At 36.6% G+C, this 27,284-nt stretch overlaps 2 protein-coding genes and 1 pseudogene across 3 annotated transcripts; 2 read left to right on the top strand and 1 right to left on the bottom strand.

Moving 5' to 3' along the window:
- Positions 1–3,249: 3,249 nt before the first annotated feature.
- LOC308658882 (olfactory receptor 6C2-like) lies at positions 3,250–4,194 on the top strand (the record flags this gene model as incomplete). The annotated part of the gene is made up of 1 exon (XM_081311792.1): positions 3,250–4,194. The coding sequence occupies exon 1, from the start codon at positions 3,256–3,258 to the stop codon at positions 4,192–4,194; it is 939 nt and encodes a 312-aa protein (XP_081167918.1). The 5' UTR covers positions 3,250–3,255.
- Positions 4,195–10,279: 6,085 nt separating this feature from the next.
- LOC308658522 (von Hippel-Lindau disease tumor suppressor-like) lies at positions 10,280–11,201 on the bottom strand (annotated as a pseudogene). The gene has a single exon. The product of its transcript is annotated as a von Hippel-Lindau disease tumor suppressor-like (transcript).
- An 8,972-nt stretch (positions 11,202–20,173) lies between these two features.
- Positions 20,174–21,112, top strand: LOC308657525 (olfactory receptor 6C2-like; the record flags this gene model as incomplete). The annotated part of the gene is made up of 1 exon (XM_081309286.1): positions 20,174–21,112. The coding sequence occupies one exon, from the start codon at positions 20,174–20,176 to the stop codon at positions 21,110–21,112; it is 939 nt and encodes a 312-aa protein (XP_081165412.1).
- Between the last annotated feature and the right edge of the window lie 6,172 nt (positions 21,113–27,284).

Consider the following 27,284-nt stretch of genomic DNA (forward strand, 5'->3'; position numbering starts at 1 on the left):
AATCAATGGGTAATCGGGTATAAGATGCCATTTTAGATGTGTGGAATAAAGAGAGGATAGAGACTTGTCTCGTGATAGCAGGAGTGATGAAAATCTAGACAGGAACTGTCAATTGCCACACTTGCCTAAGGTTGAGTGTGTGTGTATGAGTGTGTCCACATATACATGTGCTCCTGTGGAGGCTGAATGTGGGGACTGAGACAGGTGAAAATGAGTGGGAACAGAATACACACAAAGCTCTTTGACAGCTAAGGCTCCTACACTGTGGTTCTGTCAAAGCCCTCTAATGAAGACGGGTCCAAAAAGTAAGTATATAATTAGTATGGAATTTTTGTGACATATATTCCATATTCTGAAAAACAGGCAGAGGGTGAACAATCAGATTTAAAATCTTATATTTGGTTCATTGAAGGGGGTTGACAATTCATTCTATAAAAGTGTCATTCTGAAGAAAAATGAAATTAGAATTTTCCTCTGATGGCCAGTTTCTCCTTTATCCTGGCCATGAGTATCAGTTGAGGAGACTGTTTTAATTCTCTAGAAACACAGAAGACTACAGAAAAGACACCTCTACTCAGAAGTATCTGCTAGTGTCATGGATATCAAACAATATCCATATTAGATATGTTCCTGGAAGAAACATGCCCTTTTTATCCATCAGGTATTTAAGTCCTTTTGCCACGGATTTGGCTGATGCAGAATTCAAACTCTTCTTGGACCTAAACTGTCCAATCTGTGAGAAGTCTTGGTCCCAAATGAAGACTAAATGAGGTTCATTTCAAACATAATATACAAGTATCTAAAATATATTTTAAAATGCACTAGACTGTTCATTTAAAAAAATAAAAACCGAATCATAAAGTGACTAAGAATACATGAGAGAGAACAGAAGAAGAGGAACAGGGGTAATTCAGTGTGAATAAAAAAAACCTGGTCTATCACCTTGTATTTGCAGGGGCCCTGATGGTACAATACTATCTCTCAGATGAATTATTTCTCCCATGCAGTTTTCTTTGTTCTAAAATCATATCTGTGTACCCTGAGCCATGTGTCCTGCTTTTGGTGACACCTTGGACTGCCAAATTTTGAACAGAGCCTGTTGGATCTCAATTGATATAGGAAATTAAGAATAGATACTAGTATAACTAAGAATAATTGTCAAGGAAGAAGAATGAAATAGTTAGTGTTTCGGTTACAAAATTCTATTTCTGCTGTTACCTTGTGTTAACATGTTAATGAAAATGTGTTAATATGAAAGAGTATCTTCTACTGGTGACCTCAAATCTTCTATAGGGAGCAATTTTTCATAGGTGAACCTATAGGTGAGTATCTGATATAGTACTCTAAACATCATAAGTAATTATTTAATATTTATTTTAATGAAAGAATTTGATTATTTTCTTGGATAGTAATAAATAAGAGAAAAGAACCTTGTCTTTGATTCTCAAATGGACCATAAATGTTGGGTGCAAATGAGGCAGTTGTTTAAACAGTTAAAAACTTAGTTTCTTCCACTTTTATACAAAAGTTTGTAGGATTTGTTTTCTACAAATTGTGAGCTATATCTAAAATTGAACATCTAACAATTCCCCTTCTAACAGATATATTTTATAATGTCATATTTTATAATAACATTTTATAATTTTTAAGTTATTGAATACATATACACCGCTGATAATGAATTTATAATATTTTCTTTTACAAGTTGCATATCTGAAAACAGCTCCTTAAAATATGGAACTGCAATGAGGGTTTAAGTTTGGATACAAAGTGAAGCAGAATTCCCTGAGCCCATATCTAACGTGGTTCCTGAAAATACATCAATTGGAATACAAGGAGGCTTGAAACTTCTGGGAAGTGCTGAAATGGACAGAGATAATGGCCATAGAGAAAGGTAGGTAACTTTATTATTTGTTTACAAAGATGAGTTTGTAAGATTACATCTGTTCCTAGATGTTGCCTGAGCTAGTTACATTACCAAAAACCCAGAGAACATGAACAACTTTAGGAAGACAGTTGGTAAATTAGCAGGGAGAATGATTGGAATAAAACAGCAGGAATCATTCAAAAAAGAGGTCAGAGACAGACTCAGCTGACTGAGTGGCACTAAGAAGACTGGGTAGATGGGGCTGCAAAGAAAGCAGCACCACAGATCTCTCCTCCTGGGCTCTGTCCTTGACCAACACCACAGCAGGACTCAGTCAGGTTCATGCTCAGGTTCCAGAAAATGGTTCTTTATACCACTTCAAAGGTTCAGGAAACACAATGCCCAAGAGTCTCAAACTGGCTAGAAATTATTTTTACTATAGAAGAGAGAAGAGAGGAGTAGAGTAAAGGGTTCAAGGAAAAGGGAGGGGAAAGGGGAAGAAGAGTAGAATGAATGTACACACTTTTCTATGTACATCTATGAATATGCCCAAACCAATCTCACTTTCATATATATCCAAAATGCATAAATACAAAAATTATAAATAAAAAGAAGAAAGATCAAAAGAATAGAAGAAGGGAAATGGGAATTAGTAAGACTGAATCAGAGCAAATTATATTCCATGCTTGTATAATTATATTAAAATGAACCCCAATACAATGTTTCACTCATACTGTGTATCAGAAAATGAACTCATAAAAAGAAATATTTTCATTCAAAAAATATAAGAACAAAAATTTTAAGGTGCACCTTTGTGATCTAACTAATCACCCTTTTCAGAGATAATTTAAGCACAAAGAAAAAATTAACACTAAGATGAATGTGCTGCTCTTATATTTCATTGCAACAACATTAAATGATCAACATAAAATCCTAATTAACATATCCTCTTTGATTTCCAAAATGGAACATTACAGTATGGCAAAAAAAGACACAGAAAGATGCAGATGGGAGAAGAAAAGTCCAAAATTGTCATAGTTCTTCCAGAATAACAACACATAGAGTGTCACCTCCAGGCAATATTGTTAATAACCTGAATTCTGCACATATGGTTTATGTTTTGTTTGGTTTTTATTTGACATTTTTACTAACGTGGTTTGTCATCAGAGAATTACAAGCATAAGATCTATATTCAAAATTTTCTGTAGAAACCTTCTTGTAAGATGTCAATGGTATGGGTGTGTTCAATATGGTAATTGATTATCAGGTAAAGAAATATTAAGTGCACTGAGCTCTCTGGCTGTGATATCTCCAGTCAGGCTCCAATGCTGACTTCTTATGACACCTCTCTTCAGGTCCACTCACTTGTGACTTGGCACAAGGCAGGGATGAGAAATCATACAGCAATAACAACGTTCATCCTGCTGGGATTGACGGATGATCCAAAACTACAAGTTCTAATTTTCATATTTTTGTTTCTCACTTACATATTGAGTGTGGCTGGGAACCTCACCATTATCACACTCACACTTTTGGATTCTCATCTTAAAACTCCCATGTATTTTTTCCTCCGAAATTTCTCTTTCCTGGAAGTCTCATTCACCACTGTTTGTATTCCCAGATTCCTGTACACTATGACAACTGGTGACAACACTGTTACCTACAATGCTTGTGCCACCCAATTATTTTTTGTTGTCCTCTTTGGAGCAACAGAATTTTTTCTCCTGGCTGCCATGTCCTATGACCGCTATGTGGCCATCTGTAAGCCCCTGCACTACACAACCATCATGAGCAACAGAGTCTGTGCTACACTCGTCCTCTGCTGTTGGTTTGCTGGCCTGCTGATCATCCTCCCACCCCTTGGCATAGGTCTCCAGTTGGAATTCTGTGACTCAAATGAGATTGATCACTTTGGCTGTGATGCATCTCCCCTTCTACAGATAACCTGCTCAGACACAGTGTTTTTAGATAAAATAATCTTGAGTTTTGCCATACTGACACTAATTATTACCTTGGTGTGTGTCTTTCTCTCCTACACATACATCGTCAAGACCATTCTAAAATTTCCTTCTGCCCAACAAAGGAAAAAGGCCTTTTCCACCTGCTCCTCCCACATGATTGTGGTTTCCATCACCTATGGCAGCTGCATCTTCATCTATGTCAAGCCTTCAGCAAAGGAAGGAGTGGCCATTAACAAGGTGGTGTCCATCCTCACTACTTCAGTTGCCCCTTTGCTTAACCCTTTCATCTATACACTTCGAAACAAACAAGTAAAGGCAGCTTTCAAAGACACAGTAAAACGGATTGTATTTCCCTCAAAGAACTGAGAGCCTATTGATTTTTTTTTTATGCTTATTTACATTTAAATCTGAATAACTGTGAGCACTGTTCATAAAAATGACAAACATGGCTTCTTCCAATTTGGTAGACTCATCAAGCTAATGTTCTCCCTGGAACATTTTTCTCTTATAATATAAAAAGCAAAATCAAACAATTTATTTTGCCTTCTTTTAAGTTTCCTTTATTCAGAATGGTTTCTTCAATAATCGCAGGCCCCAGATATTAGTCAAAGACCCAATGTCATTAAAAAGAAATGCAAAGCAGAAGTTGTATCTCTGGCCATATGCCCTTCTTGTGATGTGGAATGGAAATATCCAGATACCACTTCTCATTTGTGTGAGACATAAACTCACAGAGAACAAGCCCTGGATTTAGAAGCATTATGACTATATTTTGGTTGGGTAAGTTCTCCAACTATTCAGATTTACATCAGCTCTTGACTCAAGAATGTTAGAGTTTAAGAAAATTGATCAAGTTATCACAAAAAAGTTCATTATTTGGAAAGGATAATCTAAGATGTCAAAGATAAAATCAAGGTTTGGAAAACTGGGTCTAGAGAAGAGTGCAGAGAAGGAAAACAAGGACTAGTCATTCTTATAATTAGAATTCTATTAACTGATAAACAGTCTTTGTTGTTTTGTGCTTTATAATTATGCAAATAAACTTTTGTGCTTTTATAGTACATATGGAACTATTGTCTATGTTTATCAAACATCACATTATTCAACTACGCTTTATATTTTGGTCAGACATATAAATTGTTCATGTTATGGCCATAGTATGGGTACAATCTTCCTTCATACTTCAAAAAGATTGAGAAAAAAAATCAGACTACTGCCAAAGGGCATCCTTCTTTTTGCCTTTCTAAGACACCAACAAAACACAACCATGTGTTATATAGTTTCTCTTCTGATCATTAATTTAAGCATATATCTATGTGATATATATATATATATATATATCTATATATATATATATATAGATATATATATATATATATATATATATCATATATATACTGAGTGAATAACTTCATTTACATTGCGATTTTAGCAAGCAGAATTTATGTGCAGAATACTGGGCCCCTCCTAGAGCTGGCCTGCTCAGACACAAGCCTCTTAGGATGATCATGCTCATGGCTGTGGTGACTCTAGTGATTACTTTGGTTCTGGTGACAGTTTCTTACACATACATCATCAGGACCATTCTGAGAATCCTCTCTGCCCAGCAAAGGATAAAGACCTTTTCCACTTGCTCTTCCCACATGATTGTCATCTCCCTGTCTTATGGCAGCTGCATGTTTATGTGCATTAATCCCCTATAAAAGAAGGTGTTTTCCTTTCAACAAAGGAATAGCTGTGCTCATTACTTCAGTCAACCCTGTGTTGAATCTCTTCATTTATACACTAAGAAATCAACAATAAAGCAAGTCTTCAAAGACACTGTCAGAAACATTGTGAAGTTTTAAGAAAAAAAAAGAACACCCTTCAATGAAAAATGTATTTGCACTTCATAAATATGAATGAAGGAAAAAGGCCTTTTCCACCATCTCCTCCCACATGATTGTGGTTTAGTCTAAAAATTTCAAGGGTGGAACTGGCTCTTGAAGATAAAAATACAGAAATCATATGTTCTATTGTTCAAGGAATCGACAAATATAGAGTAGAGGTAAGATATATACACTATGCATTTTTGGACAAATTTACAAATAAGAAATGAAATGACATAGTAAGTGTTACTAGAGACAGGTGAATGATCCAGCAAAGAACAGGAAGACTTAACTCTTCTTTACAGAAATGACTTCAAATTTAACACTGCTACATCGATGTTCATAGCAGCACAATTCACAATAGCAAGACTGTGGAAGCAACCTAGATGCCCTTCAATAGACGAATGGATAAAAAAAAATGTGGCATTTATACACAATGGAGTATTACTCTGCATTAAAAAATGACAAAATTATAGAATTTGGAGGGAAATGGATGGCATTAGAGCAGATTATGCTAAGTGAAGCTAGCCAATCCCTAAAAAACAAATGCCAAATGTCCTCTTTGATATAAGGAGAGTAACTAAGAACAGAGTAGGGAAGAAGAGCATGAGAAGATGACTAACATTAAACAGGGATGAGAGGTGGGAGGGACAGGGAGAGAGAAGGGAAATTGCTTGGAAATGGAAGGAGACCCTCAGGGTTATACAAAATTATATACAAGAGGAAGTGAGGGGAAAGGGAAAAAGAATACAAGGGGGAGAAATGAATTACAGTAGAGGGGGTAGAGAGAGAGGAGGGGACAGGAGGGGAGGGGAGGGGGGATAGTAGAGGATAGGAAAGGCAGCAGAATACAACAGACACTAGTATGGCAATATGTAAATCAGTGGAAGTGTAACTGATGTGACTCTGCAATCTGTATACGGGGTAAAAATGGAAGTTCATAACCCACTTGAATCAAAGTGTGAAATATGATATATCAAGAACTATGTAATGTTTTGAAAAACCAATAAAAAATTTTAAAAAAAATAAAATAAAAATAAAAATAAAAGAAGCAAAACACTGCTTATTAAGTAGAAGTGGTGAAGAATCTGAGGTGATGAAGAAGGCCAGAGCATAAAGTGTGTAATTGCAAACTGTGGGGTTAGTTGAGTGTCATGAGTCAGAGGAGTATTAAGAAATTCCTTGTGAGTCTGGTGCAGTGGCACATGCATGTAATCCCAGCGGCTCAGGAGGCTGAGGATTAGGAGTTCAAAGCCAGCCTCAGCAATAGCCAGGCACTAAGCAATCAATGAGACCCTGTTTCTAAATAAAATACAAAATAGGGCTGCAGATGTGGCTTAATGGTTGAGTGCTGCTGAGTTCAATCCTGGGTACCACCCCAAACAAAAAAAAAAGAAAGAAAAGAAAAGAAAAAAGAAAAACCCTGGGGCCATCAGCATTGTTTCAAGGGGAGAAGTATTGACCTTGTTCCTCAGTCCCAGAATCTGTGCTTCCATGAAAGTGTAAATCATTTCTCTCCTTTATCGTTTAGGTTTCAGTTGTAGCCATTGCCTCCTTCATCCCTTTGTAAGAGGAAAATGAAAGGAAAGAGTATACATTTAGTCCACATTATTCAAATAAGAAAAAAAATATATCTAGATTTTGTCACCTTACATACCCATTTCTAGACATTAGGGTTAAAAAAGACTCCTAGGGGAAGGTTGGAGGCCTCTCTGTTTGTGCCTCTCCTTGACAGAATCTATTGCTTATTTTCTTAGATGACATATTTTTAAGTTAAAAGCAAGAGATTTTCTCATTCTTTGATAGTTTCTGGTGATGTTTTTATTTATATGTATTAATTGTAAACATTAATGGGGTTCAGTGTCACATTTCAAATAAATGCATACACTGTACATGGATCAAATCCTTTATCCTATTATGATTTTATTTTCATCCTTGTGTTTATATTAATTCGATATTAGAAAACACAAATTTTGTGTACCATTCCATTGCTTTTCCTCAAATATACTGCTTTTGTTGCTAACATAAACCACCATGGATATCTATTCTATGAAGTGAAAATACTATAAGGTATGGATTTAGTTTTATATCTAGAATATTCCAAATGATGAGTCTTGGGAAATTGCTAGGAATAAATTATCCTACTAAAGAAAACTTGGCAAATGGATTCAAGGTAACAACTAAATTTTAACAGGTGTGGATAGGGCCTTGATTTCAATGGAAGATCATTTGTTTTTTTAATCTGAGCATGATACCCTAACATGTTGTGGGATGCTGTTTATTGTTTTGAGTACAAATGCAACATAACCCAGTATATTGACATACTTTATATGTGTTAATATGAGCATGGTGCTTCTCAAGCATTTAAGGTAAAAGCTGGATTATACTGATCATGAATATAAATTATCAGACCCACAGAAAATATTGCAGCATGTATAGTATTTCTGAATAAAAGGTCTTGTATGAAAAGCCTCTTCTATTTTGAATGTCTAGTAATTAATTTGATTTTCAATTTATCCCAGATTTATTGAGGTACCATTTAACTGATACAAAATATCCTTAAACAGTCACACCTACATGATTAAGTTCCTCCACATCCAAATTTCTTCCAAAACCTGTGTGGTAAAGTAGAAACAATGCCACACAGTGATTTTTTTTTTCTTAAGAACAATACACTTAATACATTCACAGGATTCCAAATGAAAAACAACATTACTCATGCTATATGTTTTCAGTTTTCCTTGGACAACACAAAAAACACAGTACTCAACCTTCCGTTTTCACCAGAGGAATGTGAAATCTCATTTTGACACATATACTCTCATTTTGACACACAAACAAGTTTAAAGAAATAAAAACAACATTAAACTACTGCAGCACCAGCTGACTTCCTTCAGTCTCCACTCAAAAAAACACAGAACTCAACCTGTGTGTTTTCATGGGAGGAATGTGAAATCTCATTTTGACACAAAGACAAGTTTAAAGAACTAAAACAACCTTGAACCTATTGTGGTACCAGCTGACTTCCTACAGCTTCCACTCTGTCCCACACCACACCACCCACAGCTGCACAGGGAACTCTCCCCCTCCACCCTTGTTTCCTCAACAGAAAATTAAATATTTAGAGGTATGTCACTGAATTAAAACTACTATAACATGCTAAAAAAAAGCCAATTTATTTGTTGAAAGAGAGGAGTAAGATTAGATGATGCTTAAAAGGCATAGGGAAAACTATTAACATTTGTCTCATTTCTTCACTCTGGTTTTAGAACATAGGATTGTGCCCAAAGGAACTAATGATGCCAAGAAATACCCCAAACACTAATTATAAAGGACTATGCTAATGTTTATGAAAAGCTTATGATAATGTGGAAAAATATTTAAGTTATAAAGTTAAATGAAAAAGTAGGATACAAAACTGTATATGTATTATGATCTCAACCATGTCAAAAGCAATAAAACAAAATATGCCCTGTAAGAGGCTGAAAGAAATTAGTTGAAAAGGTCAAGAGCGGTTGTATTTAAGTAGTGTGTTACTGGGATCTTTTTTTTTTTCTTTTTTTAACTTTCCTGTCTCTTCTAAATTTTCTCTCATGGAAGGATTTTTTTTCAAAAAAAATATTAATTACAAAGAAGTAAGTCTGAATTAAGTTTTGAATTTGAATCCAATCTATAAGAAAGGATGTGAACGTTCATAAAACTGTAAAACGTTCCAGGCTCCTAGACAATCCCACTGTTAGGAGTAACTAGCCTGAGGGTAGAGGGGTTTGGCTTCTCCACATCCCAGGAAAAAGTGTGACCAGGTCCTACTGATGCAAATGCTGAACTGAAGAGAAATGTAATGGTTTTACAGAAAGGAACAGATATCCATGCCTGGCAACAACTTTTTTTATAGTAGGAGCTCTTCCACACTAAATTAAACATGAGGATGGCTCTTTCCTGCTATTGCCTAGATACATGTCAAGTTACAAGAACACTATTATCAACCAGGCATAGTGGCACATGCCTATAATCCCAGCGATTTGAGAGGCTGAAGCAGGATTCTAAGTTCAAGACCAGCCTTGGCAATTTAGCAAGACCTTCAGCAACTTACCAAAATCCTGTCTCAAAATAAAAAACAAAATGGGCTGGAGAGGTGGCTCAGTGGTAGAACACCCCTGGGTTCAATCCCCAGTACCAAAAACAAAAACAAAAAGCACAAACACTATTATCACAGTGGCTATGGAAAGCTGATCCTCGTTTAGAAACATTAATAAAACAGTATTGCAACAAGAGTTGGCAAGAAAAGTGCAACACTTAGAAAAAGTGCTTTCTATAAAAATGATTCCCTTTAAGATGTTTCTTTACTGCACACACTTTAAGGCCTCCCTCCCTTCTCCTCAACAAGAGAGGAGGCCAACCCTCCAAAAGCTTTCTTCTAAATCATCCATCAGACTGAAGGCGCACAGTGTCTGAGGCACTAGGGTCTCAAAGAGGAGAAAACCTGTCCCTGTCTCAAGGACGTTGCAGTCTTGTAAAAGTGGGAGGTGGACATATCCCCCAACCACCACATGTCCCTTAAAAGCAGACATTGCCTCTTTCTTACCATTAAAGAACATGCTGCAATTCTCACTGAATTACTTACACAAATATCTTTACACTGAAACTTTCCTGACTTACTAGGAGGCAAAAATGCAAGTATTTTCTCTTGGTGAGTACTTCTTGAAAGAGCAGGTCCTAGGTGACACTTCTGACATTCGCCCCTAAGCATCACAGCGCCTAGTGAAGTCAGTTAACGTGCTTCTTTCTAGGCAATGGGAGCTTATTTTACTCCAAAAAAGATATTTTGAAACCGAGAGTAAGTGACCAGTCCTATATCTAGATCAATCCTCATCAGTGTGATCAAAGCTGAGATGCAGGAACGGTAACTTCAATTAAATTCTTCAGTCTCCTATTCCAATCGTTGATTTTCAATGTGCTCCTGTGTTAGCCGTTCCAGGTCTTTCCGCACATTAGGATGGTCTTCCAGATCTTCGTAGAGGGACATGACGATGTCCAGTCTCCTGTAGTTCTCGGGCTTGACTAGGCTTCGGACAACCTGCAGGCATCGCTCTTTCAGAGTATACACTGGCAGAGTGATGTTGGCAAAAATAGGCTGTCCGTCAACATTGAGAGATGGCACAAATAGTTCAGTTTGGTTAACCAGAAGCCCGTCATATGTGCCTGCGTCTGAAGAGCCAAAGGTGACCTCGGTAGCTGTGGATGCGGCGGCCCTTGCCCGGCGGCAGCGTGGGGTAGGGCTGCGGCTCGCCGTCGAAGTTGAGCCACACAGGTAGCACGACGCGCGGGCTGCGGTTGCAAAAGATGACCTGGGAGGGCTCGCGCGAGTTCACTGAGCGCAGCACCGGCCGCTGCCGCCCGGCCTCCATCGGCGCCCGGCCTCCATCGGCGCCCGGCCTCCATCGGCGCCCGGCCTCCATCGGCGCCCGCCTCCGCCCCTTCCCGGCTCCCCGCCTTCCGGGGCATTACCCCCGCAGCCTAGACAATCCTCGCCACACAGTGATTTAAAACACAGGCTTTTAGTTCAAATCTCAGACTCTCGACAATCTATCAGATTTACCTAGATGTTTATAAAACTTATCTTTCTCAACACTAATATATGGATATTAACAGCGTCTACTTTATACAGTACTGGGATGAATAGGTATTTAATAGGTTGCTTTACTATAACTAGGACTGTAAAACATGGGCCATTCTACTTGAAATCCTTCTACGACAAGACACATATATTCAGCTCCTCCTGTGTCTAATTCCACCAGATCAGAATAGTCAGCAATGAATCGTCAGAATTTGGTTAACATTAGTCTCATGTACACTGCAAATCTATGGGAGGGAGGATATGTGTAAATACATTGGGAGAGAGTGTTAAGCACACCATGTAAGCTTAAAATCACAAGGCAGGACATCACTATCTTCATAAAAATGTTTAAGGTCTAATAGTTAATATATACGTTCATTTTAACTCATTTCTGTAACTGGAGAGAGTCAGGAGTCTACTTTCATTCTTCTGCATGTTGATATCTAATTCTCCCAGCTCCATTTAGGGAAAAAACTGTCTTATTTTGTCAAAAATCAGTGGCTTAGATGTAAATATTTCTGTTTTCTTCTAGGCTATTTTGCTCCACTGGTCTGTGTCCTTGGGTCTATGCCAACACTATGCCATTTTGATTACTACACTTTTACACTGTGTTTTGAACTTAGGTAACAGGATGACTCCTCCTTCATTATTTTTTGAATGGTTATTTGTGGTTGATTGATTTGGCTATTTGGGGTTTTCTGTGGTTCACACAAATTTCAGAATTATGCTTTCGGGTTTGGTGAAGAAGCCATTGGCATTTGATAGAGATCTCATTAAACATGTAGCTGGTTTGGGCTATTATAGACCTGCTAACAATATTGATTCTTCTAACCCAAAAACATAGGATATTTTTCCGTTTTTGTATGTGTGTCCTCTTCAGTTTCTTTCATCAAAATTTTATAGTTTTTATTACAGAGAGATCTTGCACCTCTTTGCATAAATTTATTCATAAGCATTGATTTTTAAACTATTATAAATGAAATTTCTTTCTCAATTTCTGTTTCAAATAATCTCCTATTGGTGTATTCATTCAAATGCTATTTATTCTGTGTGTTCCTTTTGTGTGCAACTTGAATAAATTTGTTAGTTCTAGTTAGTTTTGGGGGGAGTTTGGAGGTCTTTCTTTATATATAAGGTCATGTCATCTTCAAAAGTGACAGTCTGACATCATCAGGGAGTGTTCCCCATTGCACTACACCAGAGGCAGAACCCAGTCCATGTAGTACTCCCCCCAACCCAGGCTACTCCATTTTGACCCCAATCCAACTGTGTTCTTCCCCCAGTGCAGTGAATGAGTTGCTCTTCTGAGCTGCTGCTATGCCCCCACCCACTGTGCTTCCCATGGAGACTGAAAGGTACAGGCTGCACAGACTGTGATGCATTACCTACGCACATTAGAGTGACCCCAACCCACACACAGGCCCTAGAGACTGTCAGGGGCATGACACATACCACAGGCAACCTTCCCAAGCTGCCCAGTGAGCTGCATTAAACCTGTCTGGTGCAAGTAGAAGAGCCCCCCCTTGGGAAACCTGTGGATACTGACAGGTGACCTCCTGCTGCTATGTTTGCATACAATAGATGATTAATAGAAAAGTGAGAAATAGTTGATAGAAAGATGACAGATCAATGATAGATACATAATAGATAGAACCAAATAATATTTCCCCAAAGATGGCATCAAATTAAAAAGCTTCTGCACATCAAAAGAAAGAATTAGGAATGTGAAGAGAGAACCTACAGAATCAAAGAAAATCTTTGCTCACTACTCTGTGACAGAGGATTAATATTTAGAATAAACAAAAAATTAAAAAATACTTAACACCAAAAAATAAAATAACCCAATTAATAAATGAGCAAATGAATTAAACACTTCTCAGATAAAAAATAGAAATGTTCAACAAATAGATGAAAAAATGTTCAACATCATTAGCAATTAGGAAATGTAAATCAAAACTACACTGAGGGCTGGGCACAGAGGATCACACCTGTAATCCCAGAAGCCCGGCTTGAAAAACTAAAGCAGGAGGATTGTGAGTTCAAAGCCAGTCTCAGCAAGGGTGAGGTACTAAGCAACTCAGTGAGACCCTGTCTCTAAATAAAATACAAAATAGGGCTGGGGATGTGGCTCAGTGGTTGAGTGTCCCTGACTTCAATCCCTGGTACCAGAAAAAAAATTTTAAAAAACCTACACTGAGATTTTATTCAGAATGGCAAGCATCAAGCATACAAATAATAATAAATTCTGGAGAAGATGCAGAGAAAAAAGAACGTTTTTACACTGTTGGTGGGATTTGAAATTAGTACAACTACTATGGAAATCTGTATACAGTTTCCTCAAAAAACTAGGAATGGAACTACTATGTGACCCAACTGTCCCAGACCCTGATATTTATTCTGAAGAATTAAAGTCATCATTCTATAGTGATCCATGCATACCATGGTTATAGCAGCAAAATTCACAATAGCCAAACTAGGGAACCAGTCTAGATATTCATCAATAGAAGGATGGATAAAGAAATTATGATACTGGGCTGGGGATGTGGCTTAAGTGGTAGCGCACTCGCCTGGAATGCGTGCAGCACGGGTTCGATATTCAGCACCACATACAAAGTGTTGTGTCCGACAAAAACTAAAAATAAATATTAAAAAATCTCTCTCTCTCTCTCTGTCTCTCTCTCTCTTTCTCTCTCCCTTTTTAAATAAAAATAAATTATGATACTGATGTGCATATGCGCACACACACACACACACACACACACACACACAGTTTTATCCCATCATAAAGAAAAATGAAATTATGTCACTTGCAGGAAAATGGATAGAATTTGAGGTAATTACATTAAGTGAAATAAGCTAAACTCAGAAGATCAAAGATTACATGTTTGCCCTCATATTTGGAAGCTAAAGAGGTAAAAGGAAAAGAAGCAGAAAGGATTTCACAAAAATTAAAAGGAGATCATTAGAAGAAAGGGAGGAGGAAAAAAATGGGAAGGAACAGGGAAGTGCTGGGGAGTGATATTTGCCACATTACATTGTTCTATTGTGTGCAGGCAGGAATCTGTAACAACACCATATATGTAACACCATGATGGGACATAACAGTATGTCCAACTGTAATGCACCAGTGAAAAAATGTGGAACGAGGGAAAAAAGAATCCCCCTAAAAAAGATGAACATCCTGATATTTTTACAATATGTATGAACCTAGAGAACACTACTCTAAATTAAATAACTCAGACACAAAAAAAAAGTCATTATTTAATCTCTTGTATGAGAAATGTATAATAGATAAAAAGCAGAAGAGAAGCAGAAAATAGAACAGTGGCTGTGGGTGGGAGAAGCAGGAAAATGTTTGGTCAATGGTACAAAGTTTGCTAACCAAGACAAGTAAGTTCTGGGGAGCTATGGCACAACAATATGACTATACTTAGCAATGCCATGGCATACATTTTAAATTTGTTAAGAGAGTGAATTTTAACTGTCGTCACCATGGAAAGACAAAAAAACTATGAGGTGAGAGGGAGAAAACATAGGAGGCAGTAATGGCAACTCTGCTGCCTAAAAGAAAGTAAATTTTAATATAAGACAGAAATTGAACAATAGTTTTTCAGAAGGAAGTACATGAAATAGCACTGTCCAAAAAGTTAGATGATAGCCTATAACAAATAATAATACATTGCATTATCCACATTTTTTAAAATTTGGAGTTACCATATTCACAATGAACAATGTAAATTAGACCAAAGAATTTTAGTAGAGATAACAAGTTTGGGGATGATAAAAAGCTCTATTCTTTAAGAAACCATAACTGCTCTAAGTGTTTGTGGATAGAATAATGCTTCAAAATACAGAAAGCATAAACTGATTAAACTACCAGGAGAAAAAGAAAAATACACTATTATGGTTAGAAACATTGAAACACTTGTGTCAATAATTGATTGAACTACTACAGAAATTCAGTAAGTATATAGGAGACTTAAGCAAAACCTCTATAACTATGGCCTTACTGACTTTATTCACAGAACACTCCACCCAAAGAAGAGCAGAAATGTTCTAAAGTTCACAGAAAATATTTACTAAAATGGACAGTATTCAGGGCAGGTCTAGATGAATTTCAAAGGATTCAAATTATACAAAACATAATATCTGGTCAAAGAGAATTAAGATAGAAATCATTCACAAGAGAAACTTAACTGAAAATACAACGAAAGCAGAATTCACAGGTAAATTGATGGTTCTATAGCAGTAATAGCAATTAAAATGTGGAAAGTCTATCATCAGCCGTAATCTTAGCCATGAAGCTACATCAGCTCTCAGGGAGGCTGGGTAGTATTTAATCTGGGCACTTTGTCACCCTCAATAAAACCAGAATTCAGTAACTATGGATAAAAAGAAGCAGAACAAGAAGAGAAATGACCAGTGTTAGCTACAGCTCATCAGTTATTTCTCAAAACTTTGCTCAAAAGACAGTAGAATGAATTGGGCATAACTTTCCTCTGTTCATATATGAATATACAATCAGTGTAACTCAACATCATGTACAACCACAAGAACAGGAAGTTATACTCCACGTGTGTGCGATATGTCAAAATACTTTCTAATGTCACGAATATCTAAAAAGAACATATTTTAAAAACTTTACTCAATAAAGACACATGTCCTTTATCTACAACCTATCCCCTTTGTCAGGGATGACAGACGCTGTCTCACAGTGCCTCTACTGAATCTGAGAAAACTCAGTGGAACAGTGCTGAGAGGAACAGGCAAGACACCTGCTGCAGTGAACACCTCCATCATGTGACAAAAGAATCAACAGGAACAGCAGGAGCTAGAGTCCAGAAATGATGGCAGAAACAGTCAAAGCCTTAGTCACTTCCATAAAGTAGTGAGAAGTCAAAGTAAAAAATAGAGAGAGAGAATATATCCTGGGACCAAGGACTTTTCATTCAGTGCTTAGATGCAAAACTCTCTGTTGCTTTAAATATCACAGGTAAGTCCACCACTTATCTGAAAAGATACAAGGAGGAAGGTGGATTGACAATGTGGGCCAGGCAGACTAGGAGAAAAATCACATCTGAAATGCCAATAAACCTCCTAATTATTGGGGGAAGGAGCTCATGTTGTGTTCCACAGAAGCAGATATTGGAGTGTATGATAAACTTCTGTTCAAAACCTGCACCACCCCTGGAAGTACACTGATTCGCAGTCCTCTGATCATCAGTTTTTTTACCTGAAAAACAGGACTTCTTAAATTTTCTCTAAGTATAGTATTTTTATATTACACGAGATTTAGGTCACAAATACATAACATATAATACATATGAAGTAGCAGGCAGGAACTAATCCTGGGGAAATACAGAGATTCAACAAAGTAATCAAAACTGAATTCAAACATATTAAACTCTCCAGGTCTCTGAGGACACTGTCCCTATTGCTACATAAATTTTTACACTGTTGATTAGACTGCCACCAATTTGTGAATAACTTCTCAAACTGAGTCACCAAGGACTGAGTTGTTTGCTCTGTTGTTCCCTGTAAAGTGGTAGCAATACAAAGCAAAGGCTGCTATAACAGAAATTTCAGGGAAGCCTGCCTCCCTGGATTAGACCACATGAGCTCTCTAATAGACTAGAATTTTCTTTTTTGCTCTATACCACTAATTTTTTCCTTGAACAAACAGAATCAATGGGTAATTAGTTTAAGATGCCGTTTTAGATGTGTAAATTAAAGAGAAGATAGAGACTGGTTTCATATAGCAGGAGTAATGAAAATCTAGAGGGGAACTCTCATTGTCACACCTGCCTGAGTGTGAGTGTGTGTGTGCATGTGTGTGTCCACCCATACATGTCCTCTTGTTGAGGCTGAGGGTGGGGACTGTGATAGGTGAAAATGAGTGGGCACAGGATACACACAAAGCTCCTCGACAGCTAATGCTCCTACACTGTGGTTCTGTCAAAGCCCTCTAATGAAGACGGGTCCAAAAAGTAAGTATATAATTAGTATGTAATTTTTGTGACATATTTTCCATATTCTATAAATCAGGCAGAGGGTGAACAATCAGTTTTAAAATCTTAAATTCACTTCATTAAAGGGGGTTGACAATTAATTCTATTAACGTGTTATTCTGAAAAAAATAGAATTTTATTTTGATAGCTAGTTTCTCCTTTTCCTGGCCATGAGTATCAGTTGAGGAGACTGTTTTAACTCTCTAGAACCAGAATACTACGGAAAAGACACCTCTACTCAGTAATATCTACTAGTGTCATAGATATCAAATAATATCCATACTAGATATGATCTTAGAAGAAACATCCCCTTTTTATCTCAGGTATTTAAGTCATTTTACCATGGATTTGGCAGATGCAGAATTCAAACTCTTCTTGAACCTAAACTCTCCAATCTATGAGAAGTCTTGGTCCCAAATGAAAATTAAATGAGGTTTGTTTCAAACATAATAGACAAGTATCTGCAATATATTTTAAAATGCACTGGACAGTTCATGAAAAAAAATCAAAACCAAATCACCAATTTACTAAAATACATGGGAGAGAACAGGGAGGGGAACAGGGGTAATTCAGTGTGAACAAATAAACCTGGTCTATCACCTTGTATTTGCCAGGTTCCCTGATGTACAAAACCAACTCTAAGGTGAATTATTTCTCCCATGCAGTTTTCCTTGTTCTAAAATCATACCTGTGTACGCTGAGCCATGTGTCTTACTTTTGGTGACACCTTGGACTGCCAAATTTTGTACAGAACCTGTTTGATCTGAATTGATATAGGAAAATATGAATAGATACTAGTATAACTAAGAATAATTGTCAAGGAAGAAGCATGAAATAGATACTGTTTCGAATCTAAAATTACATTTCTGCTGTTACCTTGTGTTACAATTTCAATGAAAATGTGTTAATATGAAATAGTATCTTCTACTAGTGACCTCAAATCTTCTTTAGGGAGCAACTTTTTCATAGGTGAACCTATAGGTGAGTATCTGACATAATGCTCTATACATAATAAGTAACTATTGAATGTTTATTTGCATGAACAAATATTGATTGTTTTCTTGGACAGTAATAAATAAGAGAAAAGAACTTTGTCTTTGATTCTCAAATGGACCACAAATACTGAGTGCAAGTGGGGCAGTTATCTAATCAAAAACTAAGTTTCTTCCTCTTTTATACAAAAATTTGTAGGATTTTTTTAATAAACTGTGAGCTGTATCTAAAATTGAACATTTAACAATCCCCTTCCTAAGACATATTTTATAATGTCTTATTTTATAACATTATAATTTTTAAGTTATAATATGTATACATGGCTGGTAATGAGTTCATAGGATTTTCTAAACAAGTTGCATATCTGAAAACAGCTCCTTAAAATATGGAACTGCAATGAGGGTTAAGTTTGGATACAAAGTGAAGCAGAATTCCCTGAGCCCATATCTAACGTGGTTCTTCAAAATATATCAGTTTTAATACAAGGAGGCTTGAAACTTCTGGGTTGAGGTGAAATGGACAGAGATAAAGGCCATTGAGAAAGGTAGGGTACTTTATTATTTGTTTACAAAGATGAGTTTGTTAGAGTCCATCTGTTCCTAGATGTTGCCTGAGCTAGTTACATTACCAAAAACCCAGAGAACATAAACAAGATTAGGAAGACAGTTGGTAAATTAGCAGGGAGAATGATTGGAATGAAACAGCAGGAATCATTCAAAAAAGAGGTCAGAGACAGACTCAGCTGACTGAGTGGCACTAAGAAGACTGGGTGGACCAGGCTGCAAAGAAAGCAACACCACAGATCTCTCCTCCTGGGCTCTGTCCTTGACCAACACCACAGCAGGACTCAATCAGGTTCATGCTCAGTTTCCAGAAAATGGTTCTTTATACCACTTCGAAGTTTCAGAAAACACAATGCCTAAGAGTCTCAAACTGGCTAGAAATTCTTTTCACTATAGGAGATGAGTGGAGTAAAGTAAAGGGATCAAGGAAGAGGGAGGAGTAAGGGCGAAGAAGGGAAGAATGAATGTACACACTTTCCTATGTACATCTATGAATATGCCCCAACCAATTGCACCTTCATGTATATCCAGAAGACATAAATATAAAAATTATAAATAAATAGATGGGAAAGGGGAAGTAGTAAAGACTGAATAAGAGCAAATTACTTTCCATGCTTGTGTAATTATATTAAAATGAACCCCAATATACTGTTTCACTAATACTATGTATACTAAAATGAACTGATAAAAAGAAATAATTTTCATTCATAAAGTATAAGAAAAAAAAGCTAAGGTGCACCTTTATGTTCTAAATTTTTCACCTTATTAAGAGATAATTCAGCAAAAAGAAAAAAATAACTCTAAAATGAATGTGCTGCTGTTAAAATTCACTACAATATAAAATAATCAATATAAAATTCTAATTAACAGTTTATCCTTGATTTTAAAAATAGAACATTACAGTATGGCAGGGGAAGGCAAAGAAAGGTGAAGATGGGAGAAGAGAAGTCCAAAAGTGTCATAGTTCTTCCAGAATAAGACACATAGAATGTCACCTGCAGGCAATATTGTTAATAAACTGCATTCTGTATATATGATTTATGTTTTGTATGGTTTTTATTTGATATTATTACTTATGCAGTACAAGCATAAGACCAATATTCAAAATTTCCTGTAGAAACCTTCTTGTAAGATGTCAATGGTATGGGTATTTTCAATGAGGTAATTGATTTCCAGGTAAAGGAATATTAAGTGCACTGAGCTGTCTGTCGGGATGTCACCAGTCAGGCTCCAATGCTGGCTTCTTTTCACACCTGTCTTCAGATCCACTCACTTGTGACTTGGCACAAGGCAGGGATGAGAAATCATACAGCAATAACAACATTCATCCTGCTGGGATTGACGGATGATCCAAAACTACAAGTTCTAATTTTCATATTTTTGTTTCTCACTTACTTATTGAGTGTGGCTGGGAACCTCACCATTATCACACTCACACTTTTGGATTCTCATCTTAAAACTCCCATGTATTTTTTCCTCCGAAATTTCTCTTTCCTGGAAGTCTCATTCACCACTGTTTGTATTCCCAGATTCCTGTACACCATGACAACTGGTGACAACACTGTTACTTACAATGCTTGTTTCACCCAGGTATTTTTTGTTGTCCTCTTTGGAGCAACAGAATTTTTTCTCCTAGCTGCCATGTCCTATGACCGCTATGTGGCCATCTGTAAGCCCCTACACTACACAACCATCATGAGCAACAGAGTCTGTGCTATACTTGTCCTCAGCTGTTGGTTTGCTGGCCTGCTGATCATCCTACCACCCCTTGGCTTAGGTCTCCAGTTGGAATTCTGTGACTCAAATGAGATTGATCACTTTGGCTGTGATGCATCTCCCCTTCTACAGATAACCTGCTCAGACACAGTGTTTTTAGAGAAAATAGTCTTGACTTCTGCCATACTGACACTAAGTATTACCTTGGTGTGTGTCTCTCTCTCCTACACATACATCATCAAGACCATTCTAAAATTTCCTTCTGCCCAACAAAGGAAAAAGGCCTTTTCCACCTGCTCCTCCCACATGATTGTGGTTTCCATCACCTATGGCAGCTGCATCTTCATCTATGTCAAGCCTTCAGCAAAGGAAGGAGTGGCCATTAACAAGGTGGTGTCCATCCTCACTACTTCAGTTGCCCCTTTGCTTAACCCTTTCATCTATACACTTCGAAACAAACAAGTAAAAGCAGCTTTCAAAGACACAGTAAAACGGATTGTATTTCTCACAAAGAACTGATAGCCTATTGGTGTTTTTAAAGCCTTACTTAACATTTAAATCTGAATAACTGTGAGCACTGGTCATGTAAATGACAAACATGGCTTCTTCCAATTTGGTAGACTCATCAAGCTAATGTTCTCCCTGGAACATTTTTCTCTTATAAAACAAAAACCAAAATCAAACAATTTATTTTGCCTTTTTTGAAATTTCCATTATTCAGAATGGTTTCCTCAATAATTGCATGCCCCAGAGATTAGTCAAAGACTCAACGTCCTAAAAAGGAAATGTAAAGCAGAAGTTGCATCTCTGGCCACATGACCTTCTTATAATGTGGAATGGAAGTATCCAGAGACCACTTCTCACTTGTGTGAGACATAAACTCACAGAGAACAAGCTCTGAATTTAGAAGCATTATGACTAAATTTTGGTTGGGTAGATTCTGTAACTATTCAGATTTTCATCACCTCTTGATTCAAGAATGTTAGAGTTTAGGAATATTGATCAAGTTATCAAAACAAGTTCATTATTTGGAAAGGATATTCTAAGATGTCAAAGATAAAATTAGAGTATGAAAAACATGGATGGATCTATAGAAGATGGACAGAGAAGGAAAAACAAATATTAGTCACGTACATATTTAGAATTCTATTGACAGTTAAACAGTCTTTCTGTTGTTTTGTGCTTTATAATTATGGAAATAAACTTTTGTGCTTTTATAGTACATACGTAACTGTTGTCTTTATCAAACATAAAATTATTCAACTACACTGTATATTTTGATCAGACATATAAATTGTTCATATTATGGCCATAATATGGGTATAATCTTCCTTTATACTTCAAAAATATTGAAAAAAAATCAGATTGTTGCCAAAGGGCATTCTTCTTTTTGCCTTTCTAAGACACCAACAAAACACAACCATGTGTCCTCTAGATTCTCTTCCGATCATTAATTTAAGCATATATATATATATATATATATATATATATATATATATACATATATATATATATGGAGAGAGAAAGAGAGAGAGAGAGAGAGAGAGTTAATAACTTCACGCACATTGTGAGTTTTTAGCAAGCAGAATTTATGTGCAGAATAATGGACCCGTCTAGAGCTGCCCTGCTCAGACACATGCATCTTAGAAAGGATGCTCATGCTCCTGGCTATACTGACTCTAGTAAATACTTTGGTTCTGGTGACATTTTCTTACACATACATCATCAGGACCATTCTGAGGATCCCCTCTGCCCAGCAAAGGACAAAGGCCTTTTCCACTTGCTCTTCCCACATGATTGTCATCTCCCTGTCTTAAGGCAGCTGCAAGTTTATGTACATTAATCCCTCTATAAAAGAAGGAGGTGCTTTCAACAAAGGAATAGCTGTGCTCATTACTTCAGTCACCCCCATGTTGAATCCCTTCATTTATACACTAAGAAACCACCAAGTAAAGCAAGGCTTCAAGGACACTCTCAGAAAGATTGTGAAGTTTTAAGAAAAAAAAAAGAACACCCTTCATTAAAAATGTATTTGCACTTCATAAATATATATTCAGAGTCTACTAAATTTCAAGGGTTGAACTGGCTCTTGAAGATAAAAATCCAGAAATCATATGTTCTAATGTTCAAGGAATCTACAAATCTAGAAAAGAGGTAAGGTATGTAGACTCTACATTTTTGGATAAATTTACAAAAAATAAATGAAATAACATAGTAAGTTGTACTAGAGACAGGTGAATGATCCAGGAAAGAACAGAAAGACTTAGCTCTTCTTTACAAAAGTGTCTTCAAATTTAAGAAGCAAAACACTACTTGTTAAGGAGAAGTGGTGAAGAATCTGGGGTGATGAAGAAGCCAGATCATAAAGTGTGTAATTGCAAACTGTGGGGTTAGTTGAGTGTCATGAGTCAGAGGAGTGTTAAGAAATGCCTTATAAGCCTGGTGCAGTGGCACATACCTGTAATCCCAGCAGCTCAGGAGGCTGAGACAGGACTGCGAGTTCAAAGCCAGCCTCAGCAAAAGCCAGACACTAAGCAATTCAATCAGACCCTGTCTCTAATAAAATATAAAATAGGGCTGGGATGTGGCTCACTGGTTGAGTGCCCCTGAGTTCAATCCCCAGTAACCACTGCCCCCCCAAAAAAAAAGAAGAAAAGAAAAAAGAAACTCCCTGTGGCCATCAGCACTTTGAGGCACTGACCTTCTTCCTCAGTCCCAGAGACTGTGCTTCCATTAAAGTGTAATTTCATTTCTCTCCTTTATCATTTAGGTTTCAGTTATACTCACTGCAATCTCAATCCTTTTGTAAGAGGAAAATGAAAGGAAAGAGTATACATTTAGTTGACTTCATTCAAATAATAAAAAAAAAACTCTCTAGATTTTGTCACGTCACATACCCACTTTCTAGAGGTTAGGGTTAAAAGAGGCTCCTAGAGGAAGGTCGAGGCCTCTCTGTTTGTGCCCCTCCGTGACAGAATCTGTTGTTTATTTTCTTGGGTGATATATTTTTAAGTTAATAGCAAGAGATTTTCTCTCTCTTTGATAGTTTCTCATGATGTTTTTATTTATATGCATTCATTGTAAACATTAATGGGGTTCAGTGTCATATTTCAACTACATGCAAACACTGTACAGGGATCAATTCCTTTATCCTATTATGGTTTTATTTTCATCCTTTTGTTTATATTGATTAGATATTAGAAAACACAAATTTTGTGACCTGTTCTATTCCATTAACTTCTTCAAATATACTGCTTTTGTTGCTAACATAAACCACCACGGATACCTATTCTGTGAATTCAAAATAATATACAGTATGGATTTAGTTTTATATCTAGAATATTCCAAATTATGAACCTTAGAAAATAGCTGGAATAAACTAACGTACAAAAAAAAAAAAAACCTCCGCAAATGGATTCAGGGTAACAACTTAAATTTTAACAGGTACTGGTAGGACCTTGATTTCAATGGAAGGACATTTGTTTTTCATCTGAGCATGTCTAGGTAGTTTAATGATATCCAAACAATTTGTGGGATGTTGTTTACTGTTTTTAGTACAAATGCAACATAACCCACTACATGGATATACTTTTTATATCCTAACATGAGCATGGTGCTTCTCAAGCATTTAAGGTAAAAGCTGGATTGTACTGATCATGAATACAAATTGTCAGACCCACAGAAAGTATTGGAGTATGTATAGTATTGCTGAATAAAAGGTCTTGTATGGAAAGCCTCTACTATTTTGAATGTCTAGTATTTAATTTGATTTTCAATTTTTTCCAGATTCATTGATGTACCAGCTCTGCTGAGCTGCTGCTATGCCCCCCACCCACTGTGCTTCCCATGGAGACTGAAAGGTACAGGCTGCACAGACTGTGATGCATTATCTAGGCACATTAGATGACCCCAACCCACACACAGGCCCTAGAGATTGGCAGGGGCATGACATATACCACAGGCAACCTTACCAAGCTGCCAACCGAGATGCATTTCACCTGTCTGGTGCAAGTAGAACAGCCCCACCCATGGGCAACCTGTGGATACTGACAGGTGACTTCCTGCTGCCATGTTTGCACACAATAGATGATTAATAGAAAAGTGAGAAATAGTTGATAGAAAGATAGATCAATGATAGATACATAATAGATAGAACTAAATAATATTTTCCCCTAAGATGGCATCAAATTAAAAAGCTTCTGCACAGCAAAGAATTGCTCACTACTCTGTGACAGAGGATTAATATCTAGAATAAATAAAAAATTAAAAAATACTTAGCGCCAAAAAATCAAATAACCCAATTAATAAGTGAGCAAATAAACTAAACCCTTCTCAGATAAAAAATAGAAATGGACAACAAATAGGTGAAGAAATGTTCAACATCATTAGCAATTAGGAAATGTAAATCAAAAATACACTGAAGGCCAGGCACAGAGGCTCACACCTATAATCCCAGAAGCCCGGCTTGGAAAGCTAAACCAGGAGGATTGTGAGTTCAAAGCCAGTCTCAGCAGGGTGAGGTACTAAGCAATTCAGTGAGATCATGTCTCTAAATAAAATACAAAATAGGGCTGGGGAAGTGACTCAGTGGTTGAGTGTCCCTACTTCAATCCCTGGTACCAAAAAAAAAAAAAAAAAAACCCTACACTGACATTTTATTCAGAATAGCAAGCATCAAGCATACAAATAATAATAAATTCTGGAGAAGATGAGGAGAAAAAAGAACACTTTTACACTGTTGGTGGGATTTGAAATTAGTACAACTACTATGGAAATTTGTATACAATTTCCTCAAAAACCTAGGAATGGAACTATTATATGACCCAACTGTATCAGACCCTGATATTTATTGTGAAGAATTAAAATCATCATTCTACAGTGATCCATGCATACCATGGTTATAGCAGCAAAATTCACAATAGCCAAACTAGGGAACCAGTCTAGATATTCATCAATAGAAGGATGGATAAAGAAATTATGATACTGGGGCTGGGGATGTGGCTCAAGCAGTAGCTCACTTGACTGGCATGTGTGCAGCCTGGGTTCCATCCTCAGCCCCACATACAAACAAAGATGTTGTGTCCAACGAAAACTAAAAAATAAATATTAAAAAAAATTCTCTCTCTCTCAGTCTCTCTCTCTCTCTCCCCCCTTATAAAAAAAAGAAATTATGATACTGATGTGCATATGCACACACACACACACACACACACACACACACACACACACACACACAGGGTTTATCCCATCATAAAGAAAAATGAAATTATGTCACTTGCAGGAAAATGGATAGAATTTGAGGTCATTACCTTCACTGATATAAGCCAAACTCAGAAGATCAAAGACTACATGTTTGCCTTCATATTTGAAAGACAGAGAGGTAAAAGGAAAAGAAGCAGGGGAAGGGATTTAACAAAAATTAAAGGGAGATCATTAGAAGAAAAGGAGGAGGGAAAATTTAAAAAGGAACAGGGAAGTGCTGGGGATTGATATTTGGCACATTACATTGTTCTATTGTGTGCAGGCAGGAGTGTGTAACAACACCATGTATGTAACAACATGGAGGGACATAACAGTATGTTCAACTGTAATGCACTAGTGAAAAAAATGTGGAAGGAAAGAAAAAGAATCCCCCTAAAAAAGATGAACATCCTGATATTTTTACAATATGTATGAACCTAGAGGACACTATTCTAAGTTAAAATAAGTCAGACACTAAAAAAGATCATTGTTTAATCTCTTGTATGAGGAATGTAAAATAGATAAAAAAAAAACAGAAGAGAAACATAGAACAGTGGCTGTGGGTGGGAGAAGCAGGGAGATGTTTGGTCAATAGGTACAACGTTTGCTAAGCAAGACAAGTAAGTTCTGGAGAGCTAAGGCACAACAATATGACTATAATTTGCAATGTCATGGCACACATTTTAAATGTGTTGAGAGAATGAATTTCAAGTGTCGTTAACATGGAAAGACAGAAAAACTATGAGATAAGAGGAAGAAAAAATAGGCAGCAGCAATAGTAACTCTGCTGCCTAAAAGAAAGTAAATTTTAATATAAGACAGAAATTGAACAACAGTTTTTCAGAAGGAAATACATGAAATAGCACTATACAAAAAGTTGGATGATAGCCTATAACAAATAATAATGCATTGCATTATCTACATTTTTTAAAATTTGGAGTGACCATATTCACAATGAACAATGTAAATTAGACCAAAGAATTTTAGTAGAGATAACAAGTTTGGGGATGATAAAAAGCTCTATTCTTTAAGAAACCATAACTGCTCTAAGTGTTTGTGGATAGAATAAGGCTTCAAAAATATAGGAAGCATAAATTGATTAAACTACAAGGAGAAAAAGAAAAATACACTATTATAGTTAGCAACATTGAAACACTTGTGTCAATGTTTAATTGAACTAATATAGAAATTCAGTAAGTATATAGGAGACTTAAGCAAAACCTCTATAACTATGGCCTTACTGACTTTATTCACAGAATACTCCACCCAAAGAAGAGCAGAAATGTTCTAAAGTTCACAGAAAATATTTACTAAGATAGACAGTATTCAGGGCAGTTCTATATGAATTTCAAATGATTCAAATTATACAAAACATAATATATGGTCAAAGAGAATTAAGATAGAAATCATTCACAAGAGAAACTTAACTGAAAATACGACTAAAGCAGAA

Source organism: Spermophilus citellus (genome assembly GCF_964194105.1).
Source record: "Spermophilus citellus genome assembly, chromosome: 10".
Taxonomy (NCBI): domain Eukaryota; kingdom Metazoa; phylum Chordata; class Mammalia; order Rodentia; family Sciuridae; genus Spermophilus; species Spermophilus citellus.